General features: G+C 41.8%; 1 protein-coding gene across 1 annotated transcript; it reads right to left on the reverse strand.

The window, feature by feature from the left end:
- Positions 1-211: 211 nt before the first annotated feature.
- LOC143864348 (cytochrome P450 84A1-like) lies at positions 212-8,670 on the reverse strand. Its single transcript, XM_077375274.1, has 3 exons — positions 8,153-8,670; positions 7,499-8,011; positions 212-1,002 (listed from the first exon to the last, which is right to left on the reverse strand). Exons 1-3 carry the CDS (start codon positions 8,549-8,551, stop codon positions 379-381), a joined length of 1,536 nt encoding a protein of 511 aa, XP_077231389.1. The 5' UTR covers positions 8,552-8,670; the 3' UTR covers positions 212-378.
- Between the last annotated feature and the right edge of the window lie 1,221 nt (positions 8,671-9,891).

Below are 9,891 nucleotides of genomic sequence, written 5' to 3' on the forward strand. Positions count from 1 at the left end.
AAGCATGGAAAGGGATAGTACTAGAATATTGTAATTTAACCTAGCTACTAATTTAATCTAGGTGCCTAATCTAGCAAGGTTCCTCCTTTAACTAACTTGTCTAATCCAAAACCGTGATGATCCAATGGTGTGATTTTAACTCAATCCAACCGCCGGTTCCCACGTATTCTCACAGAAAATGTTATTGAATTTTTCCTTTAAATTTACAATATGGCATACCTGATTTCTGATTTATATAAAAAGGGGGAGAAATATCATATAAATGGAACTAACTACTAATAAAGGGTGTAGAAATATCAAATATATAGATATTGTCTTAATATATGGAGGGATGGATGAAGGGAGGAAGATAGGAATTGAACAACCTTGAGTTAAAAGTTAAAACAGAGGGCAATGAAGACGAGGAGTAGGAACTGCAACAAGACGTTGGGCCCTTGGCGCTGTGAGGCCAAATACATCGCTCATATCAAGCTCCCAAGGCTTCATACCATCGGGTAACTCCCACGTAAAACAATGAAGAAATTGAGCCACCGCCAACTCCAAAGAATACAAACCCAATTGCATTCCCGGGCACGAACGCCGGCCCGACCCAAAAGGCACAAACTCAAAATGGTTCCCCCTAAAATCAGGAGCTCCTTCTTTCTTGAACCTCGATGGTTTGAATTTCTCTGCATCTTCCCATGCATCTTTATACCTCCCTATGGCCCACGCGTTCACCATGACTCGGGTTCCGGCTGGGACTGAGTAGCCAGCGATCTCACAGTTATTTGATGTTTCGTGGAGCATTAGTGGAATCGGTGGGTGGAGTCGGAGAGTCTCTTTGGTTATGCATTTTAGGTATGGGAGGTTGTCCAGGTCGCTCTCATGGACTTTCCTATCAAAACCCACAACTCGACCGAGTTCGTCTTGCACCTTTTCAAGTTCTTCGGGATTGTTTAGCAGCTCTGCCATTGTCCATTCGATCACTGATGCTACTGTCTCCGTGCCGCCGAACATCACGTCCTGTATAATTTTGTAAGATTGTATCAAACTCGACAGAGAATTAAAGATTAATACTAAAAAAAAAAAAAAAACTCAGAGATGGTCAAGTCAAGTCAACTAAACTAACTTGCCGATGACTCAATAAAGAGAAATTATATGGTCGCTGACCGTGAAATCACAAGGGCAGAAGAGAGAAAACCTGCCACCTTGATTTTGGATCCAAAGAAAAGTGAAAAGGGGAGGCTTTTGATGGATTTAAAATCAAGGGAGGGGGTGTTTTCTCTCTCCGACCTTTACATGTAAAGGTCGGCCACCATATAAAATCTCCTCAATAAAAATTGAAGTTTTAAGGCCTTTTTGAAGTGCTAGAAAAAAGAAAGGGAAATAATTTATGCGCTCCAATGTTTTGATAAACATACGCTCTAAGGCTGCCTTCTCCGGAAAAGAAAGGAAAGGAGAACCCCATAAATTTTCTCGAGAAATCTATTTTATCGTTGTTCGCTTGCTTTTTCTTGGAAAATAATATCTTTTTTTTTTGAAATGGCAGAGAAATATCATTAAAGAACAAGGAAAGTGGGCAGAGGAGGACCACTACAAGAGAACAAGAAATACAAAAACAGAAAAAATAGAACAGGAGAAATACAACTTTCACGGAGGAAGGAAGTCAAACCACTCCAAACCCATACGACTAACGCCCCCCTAGCCAATGAATCTGATTCCCCATTAGCCAATTGCCGCACATGATTGAAAACTATCGCAGAGCCCGAGATTAGATCTTCTATTTCATCAAAAAAAAGAGGAAAATCTCCAAGGGGGGACCACAACCTCTCTCAACCAACGAATCACATTAAGTGAATCCCCCTCCACAATGGATCAATCCATACTTACTGCCTTCACTTCGGCCTCTGATGAATACAAATCCCAAGAGGACCAGAATAAGCCCACACCACATTACTACAATCATCACGACACAAACCGCCAACCCCACCCGGTCCCGGGTTTCCAAGAAACCGACTTCAACTCCCTATCAAAGAAATTCCTTCTAAATACCGGAGACCAAACTATACTACATCCATTTCGAACAAAGCAATCACAAACAAAAGCTTTTTTCGAAGAAGCTACTCTATAAAGATCGAAGAATAAATCCATAAGAGGAGCATCCGAACACCACACATCACTCCAAAATTTGATTCTATCCCCCACATAAACTTTAAACCTAATATTCAAATTAAACGCATGAGACATTTTTAAAATGTCACACCATACCGTCAGACCTTGTTTTTTGAACCGGTTATCAGATTCCCACTTCCCCGACAACCAGCCATATTTACTACTAATCACCCTCACCCACATTTGACTTTGTTCTTCTCCAAATCTCCATAACCATTTCCCCAACAAAGCATGGTTAAATTCCTTTACTCTTCTAATGCCTAGACCCCCTATTCTTGAAAGGGAGGCACACATTTTCACATTTTCTCATCTCACTAAAGAAATACCTTTCTTCTCATCATTACCTCCCCATAGAAATCTACGTTGAATTTGTTCAATCCACAGTACAACACTAGCCGGACATTTGAACAATGACAAAAATAAATGGAAATATTAGCCAACACCGCTTTGACTAACACAAGTCTACCCCTCTGGATTCAACCACTGGATCCCACAAGGATTTATTAGGTCTCCCTACCCCTAAAGGAAGGCCTAAATCGGTGGATGGCAACTGATCTAATTGACAACCCAGAATTCCAGCCAAATGTAAGGCTTCTTGTTGAATGTTTAGAGCATACAATCTAGACTTATGGAAATTGGATCTCTGACCAGTAATAAGCTCATAACATCTCAGGGAAGATTTCAAATTTAGCACTTGGTTCAAATCTGGTTCACAAAATAGGAAAGTATCATCAGCAAATTGAAGATGAGACACCTCAACCTTCTCACTTCCAATTTTAAAACCATTAAACAATCCCAACCCACTACCTTTAGACATCAACCTACTCAGAGTCTCAGCCACAATGAGAAACAAAAGAGGGGATAATGGATCCCCCTGCCTAAGTCCTCGACATGACTTGAAGAATCCCTTTGGGGACCCATTAATCAAAACCGAGAACCATGCAGACGATACACAACACCTAATCCATCCTCTCCACCTTTCGCCGAACCCCATTCTACCGAGCAAATAATCCAGACAGTCCCATTCCACCCTATCCATATCCAATTTGCCTTCTCCATATCCAATTTGCCTCCCACACCAAGTCTAAGATATGAATCTATTGCCTCGTTTGCTACTAATGAGCAATCTAAAATTTGCCTATTAGCAATGAAAGTACTTTGGCAATCAGAGATAGTAGATGGTAGGACCACCTTAAGCCGATCCGCTAACACTTTTGCCAGTACCTTATAGAGGCAACCCACCAGGCTTATAGGGCGATATTCGGATATTTTGGACGCACCGACAACCTTTGGGATAAGGGCTATGAAAGTTGCCCAAGTGCCTTTATCCAAAACCAAGCCCTTATGAAATTCCTCAAAAAATTTCATCAAGTCCCTTGAAACGTACAACCAGCAAGACTGAAAGAAAGCTAAACAGAAACCATCCGGTCCTGGGGCCTTATCTTTGCGTAAGGAAAAGACACATTTTTTACTTTTTTAATCTCCTCCTCCTCAAAAGGTTTTTCCAATGCATGACTCTGAATCATACTCAGCTCACTAAAATCCAGATTATCCGGCAGAGGTCTAGTGATACACTCCACATTCGGTTGTGCTGTTTGTTACAATAGCAGTAGTGTTATCTTGGAGAATGATATTTACCAGGCCATCATACCCTTTTGCCATAGTCTCATACCCATGATGACCTTTACATGCCATGTGAAACCAATAGCCTAACTACATGCATCAAATACATGTGCCCAAGTAAGTGGTTTCATTGAATGCGTGAATACAGACTATAAATGGTCATATATATGCCTATGATGGTGCATACATGCAAATAAAAAAAAAAGAGCCGAGTGAATGATATGCACTCTACAGTCATGAGATGCGAGCTTGTGTCCCAATCCCTTTTCAACGAAGCCCAATACCTGTAATCCAGCCCCCCTATGTCCCTATCCACTTTGACCCAAACCATTTGACCAACTCAACCAATTTAATTCAACAGGTTTGACCCAACTCGACTTGGGTTGCACCCCTAAGCCTTGATCCAACTTAACCTGGGTTGCACCCCAAGCCGGAAGCAACCCAACTCGGGTTGCACCTAGCTTAGCCCCTGGTTGCACCCTGGTTCCCGGCTGGTTCGCACCCAGGTTGCATCCTGCTTAGCCCTTGGTTGCACCCTAGTTGTACCCTGGTTGCACCCTGGTTCCCTTCTAGTTCGCACCCTAGTTCACACCCTGCTTTCCCCTGGTTAGACCTGGCTAGTCTTGGATTTGCCCCAATTTAACCCGGATCAACCTGACCCAACCCGATTCAACCGGTCCCAAACCCATTATCTCCAACAGATCTCATCCCCTATTCACATATTGCCATTTCCATATCCCCATTAACATATACTCCATAGCCATTACCCATACCCCCATTAACCCATAGCTACACTACCCATGATATTATGCCCATAGCTAATAACCATATACCATGACCATCCCATAATTAAATACCCATGCCTCATCAACTGACCACAGTCCATATCCCATATTCCCATACTCTATATGTATTCATCCCATGGATGCCCAAATAGCTCATCCATCATATACAATTTAATAGCAATCCCCATCCGAGCCACCCAAACAGTACTCTCTCTCTCTCTCTCTCTCTCTCTCTCTCTCTCTCTCTCCTCCTCACCTTGAACCCCATATTCACCCGAACTCAAGTCCCACCTATTTAGTCCCAACCCGACTGCAACCTAACCCGAACCCGAGTCTAATTCGGACCCCAACCTAAACTTGAGTCCAACCTGAGTCAGCCCGAGTCAGCCCGAGTCAGCCCAAATCGATCCAACCCAATTCCAACCTAAACTCGAGTCCAACCCGAGTCAACCCGAATGCTAACCTAACCCCTTTATTCCCTGTATCCTTATTCATCCGATCCAACATAATGTATCACCTACGTTTATCCGACCATCCTATATCTCACATACCCATGGCAAGTCCCATATTCAACAGATCCCATCCCAACCCAACCCCATTAAATCCAAAAGACTCTATCCCATACAACCAATTCCAAACACTTCTCATATCCTTATGCCTAAACCCCACTAGTGTACCCCTCTCGATTATCCCTAACAAGCCTAATCCCATCCACTGTGCCTAACATCATAACCCACAAATTTTAGACTCCATCCAACCCGATTCACTCCATTCTCCAGGACTCCACCAAGTCACCCTACCTTAGTGAGCCGAGTGGACCCCACCCTTACCCAACCAGGTTGCACCCCTTTCACCTAATGAGTTCCCTCGCACTAATCAACCGAGTCACCCTCTTTGACCCAACCCGAGTTGCATTCACATCAAGTAGTTGCACCTCACCATGGCCTAAGCCCCATTCATTTGCCGAATTTCATAAGCTTATCCGTGGAACCTTCAAATCCAATTCCTTGAATGAAGATGATTCCTTGTTCAAATCATAATTCCCAATTCAAAATTATCAATCCTATTTCTCCTCCTTCTGGCACTGGCTATGGCGTGGAAAAAAGCCGTATTTTTATCCCCTTCCTGTAACCACCTCACTCTTGACTTTTGTCTCTAAGTAATTTCCTCATGTAACAACATACCTTTATGCTCTTCTTTTACTCTCCCCAACTCCTCTCTCGAGATAACACTTTCTAGCCCTGATTCCTCCAACAAAACTAACTCTCCAATTCTATTTTCTAACCATTTCTTCCTACTAGAATCTACTAATCTTCTTTCTGCCACCCATTCCTTCAGCATTTTCTTGGCGTAGCGAAGTTTCTAACTTATAACCACATCCGCAGGACCCACAAACTTATGAGAGTCCCACCATACACCCAATCTGCCCTCCATATCAGGAATCATAAGCCACGTGATTTCAAACCTAAATGGAGGGGGTCCCCAAGACTCCAATCTAGGATCCAAGAGAATGGGACAATGATCAGAAACATAATGAATAAGTGCCTTTTTGGTAAACCTCAGGGACCAAATCCATCCAATCAGGAGAAATGAGGAAACGATCAATCCTACTAGTACTATCACCTCTACTCCAAGAAAACCTAGCTCTAGACAGAGGAAGATCAATTAAATCATGCTTTGAAATGAAATCAGTAAATGCAACCATGTTTAAGTTAGATCTTCGACAACCAAGTCTTTCACAAACAAACCTAATTTCATTAAAATCAATCCCCCCCAATACACCAAGGATAAGACCAACTTTCCGTAACTTCATTTAATTCTTCCCATAATAAACCCTTATCTGCCCATGCAGAAGGACCATAAACTCCAGTAAACAACACCATAGACGCATCTTCCACCCTACGACACATGTTTAAGTTAGATCTTCGACAACAAGGTCTTTCACAAACAAACCTAATTTCATTAAAATCAATCCCCCCCCAATACACCAAGGATAAGACCAACTTTCCGTAACTTCATTTAATTCTTCCCATAATAAACCCTTATCTACCCATGCAGAAGGACCATAAACTCCAGTAAACAACACCATAGACGCATCTTCCACCCTACGACACATGTTTAAGTTAGATCTTCGACAACCAAGTCTTTCACAAACAAACCTAATTTCCCATCACAGTTTCTTTTCTTTTCCTTTCCTTTCCTTTCTTTTCTTTTCCTGCAGCGGAAAAAAAAGTGAACAGAGCCTAAAGGGCTGTAAGAGTTTTTTGAGAACCGTAATATTCCTCAGCCCTTTAAATACTACACGACAAACATGGGAGCGCATGTTTATCAAAACATGGGAGGGCTGAAATCATTTCCCAAAAAGAAATGGCCCTTATTTGCAAAAAAAAAAGAAAGATTATTTTCAGGTAATCTAAAGCCTCTTTGGAATCCATTAATTATATCATTTTATGACTATTCCAACAAGAATTAATACTAAAAAAGCTCCACTTAGGAAGGTGTAATTTTCAAGGAATCAGAAATCACAGAATAGGGCCTGTTTGGATTGCAGGGCTTTTCTGGAAAAAGTTTGGAAAAAGTGAAATATCTCTAAAAATTTCTACTACTTTTAGATACAAAAAAATATAGAATAATGATATGGTAACCTAGTTGGGACCCAGAGTGGAACCACCAAATAGACTTTTCACACGTTAGCAATTCTAATCTACTTTCCTTATCTACAACCACAACGATCCGATGGTGAGATCTCAACCTAATCCAACGGTGAGGTCTCACATATTCTAACACAAAGTGGTGGCCAGGTATGATTTCCCTTACATAAAAGACACCAGCATCAACATTTTATGATTTCCTACAAGAATTGGACGAGTCAACTCGGTATAGTAATATGATCATGCTAGAAGACAAAAAAAAAAAAAAAAGGAGTTAGTAGCAAGTACCATGATGATTGCCTTGAGGTTATCTCTTGTTATTTTGAAAGACTTTTGAAGATCATCCGAGTCAGCTTTCTCTCGACTCACTTCTTCAAGGAAGGCAGTGAGTTCATCCACCATATCTTTATCTTCCTCTCTCTTCTCTTCATGTTTCTCCATGTGATCATCTATAATTTTGTCTATGAATTTATCGAGTGATTCCCGCGCAATCTTCAGCCTCTTATTGAACCCTTGTAGATCCAAAAACCCAAGCCAAGGAATAAAATCAGCAATATTAATGGCTCCAAAAAGCTTAGAAAATTCCTGTATGATAGACAAGAACTCCTCCTGCCCATCTTCTGAGTCGGATCCGAATGCTGCCCGGTAAGTTATGTTCCTCGTGAGTGCAAAAACAAGCTCTCCCATGTTAACTGGCGAGCCGGCCTGGTCGGCAAGGGTGCGGAGAGTTGACTCGACCGAGTTACGGACCGAGGCCCATGACTCAGCCCGTTTACGGCTAAAAAGCTTCACGACACAGACCTTGCACATAAGTAATAATTTTCATCAGGACAGTGAGAGGACGAAATATGTAAGATTGTAGTGATTTTATCTCATATATAATATAATACAACTGGTGTGGCTCTGCCAAACTCTAGCTTGCCTATAAAAAAAGGCGCATACCTTGCGCATTTGGCGCCAGAACGGGCCATAGTGTGCGAAGGCCATGTCGGCCCGGTCGTAGGACAGATATTGGACGGCAATTGTGGCGGCCCGATTAGAGAAGACATGGTCTTGAACTTGTAGGACCTCTCTAGCCATGTCCGGGGTACAAACGGCTAGGGTGTGGAGGACACCGAGTCGGAGATAGACGAGTCCGCCATACTTTTGGGCGAGTTTCGCTAGGCCTCGGTGAGTCATTTGACCCATCATTAACATGTTTCCGATGATCGGTAATCGGGTCGGGCCCGGTGGCAAGGGAGGCTTTCTCCTTCTCAGTAAGGACCTAAATAAAAAAAACAAAGAGAGGAATAAGAGAAGAAGAGAGAAAGGTTGCATGAGGGACTGTAGAAGAGACTCCATGGTTTCCCTGTATGAGCTTTCTTTCTTATGGGTCTAAAGGAGGAGGAGGAGTTGTATTAATAAGGTTTTGGCACGTTTGTATGTAAAGCAAGAGCAGAATTTTTTTTTGATTTTGTTTCCTTTTCTTTCGAGTAATTACTGAGTTGTAATATTGGGTTCATTGAATTTGAGATTTTTCCTGGTTTATTCATGGAAAATTTCCTATTGTGCAAAAAGGAAATCACCGAAAGATTTTCTATTTTTCTCCACCAAACACCTCCCCCCGTCCTTTTTCACATCCTTCACATCCCCCGAATCAGGTATTGGAATTTAGAATCGGGATCTGATTCCATTTCTGCGTGATTCCGGTCTTTAGTACAATAAATAAAGGAAACACCGGGGTGTAGACCTGGCAAATGGGTGGGCCGGGCCAGGTTTCACCCAACCTGTATGGGTCTGTGTGGTACGGGCGGGGTCATTTATGACCCGGAATTTTATGGGTCACAATTTGGTGAACCCCAGCCCCCACATACGGTCCGGGTGGACCCGTGAGTCACAAAGTTTTTTTCTTTCCTCTTTTCATTCCCACACTATAAAAGGATGATCCAAACTGTCCTGTGATGGGCCATAACGTAAATAGGTTGTGCCAAAAAGATATTTTCCATAGGAAGACCCTAGCCTTCTGATATATGGAGGAATTTCATATTATTATTTATGGAAACCTCTTGAGATCGGAGGGCTACGATCATCCTATGGAAATGATTATCTGGGCACAACCTATTTACGTTGTGTTCTATCACATGGACGGTTTAGATCATCCTATGATGTGGTTTGCACATTACTTTATGAAGAATGCGGGACTATAAGGGCTTAACATGGTATAAAATCTTGATCATTTTACGGGCGCGGGTCACTTTTTGCCAGGTCTACCAGGGTGTAATTAGATCGGAAAATGCTGGAAAATGTTATCCGCCCAAGAGGTGGCATTCTGATTCCGTCCCGATTAAGATGGAATTTTTATTAGATTTTTTTTTGAAATAAAAATTGTAATTTTTTCTCATTCCATTCAAGGGAGAAGCAGACTAGTAATCGGAATATGATTTTAATTCCAATTACGAATTTCGTTTTTGGATTTTGTTTCGTTCTCGGGATTCATTTCTCCCTGCAAATTCAATATTCCTTAGCTGCCCATATCTTTCCAAGAGAAAGTCCTGTGGACCATATTAAAAAACTCACTTTACAATGAATTCGTTTGCTATTCCTTAATAGCCAATTCATTTCCTAACATATACCAGTTTTGCATGTCACATTTGGAGAATATATAGAACATTGATGAAAAAAATGAATAAGACAAAATTTGC

The sequence above is a fragment of the Tasmannia lanceolata genome, unplaced genomic scaffold (assembly GCF_043159265.1).
Source record: "Tasmannia lanceolata isolate RefF3 unplaced genomic scaffold, GAP_Taslan_0.1 ptg000048l, whole genome shotgun sequence".
In the NCBI taxonomy this organism is placed as follows: domain Eukaryota; kingdom Viridiplantae; phylum Streptophyta; class Magnoliopsida; order Canellales; family Winteraceae; genus Tasmannia; species Tasmannia lanceolata.

Excerpts from the sequence above, each read along its gene's own strand:
- LOC143864348 (XM_077375274.1), bottom strand. The coding sequence starts at position 8,551 with ATGGAGTCTCTTCTACAGTCCCTCATGCAACCTTTCTCTCTTCTTCTC. Across the intron at positions 8,012-8,152 it reads TCTGGCGCCAAATGCGCAAG|GTCTGTGTCGTGAAGCTTTT; the intron begins GTATGCGCCTTT and ends CTTATGTGCAAG. Across the intron at positions 1,003-7,498 it reads ACCTCAAGGCAATCATCATG|GACGTGATGTTCGGCGGCAC; the intron begins GTACTTGCTACT and ends AAAATTATACAG.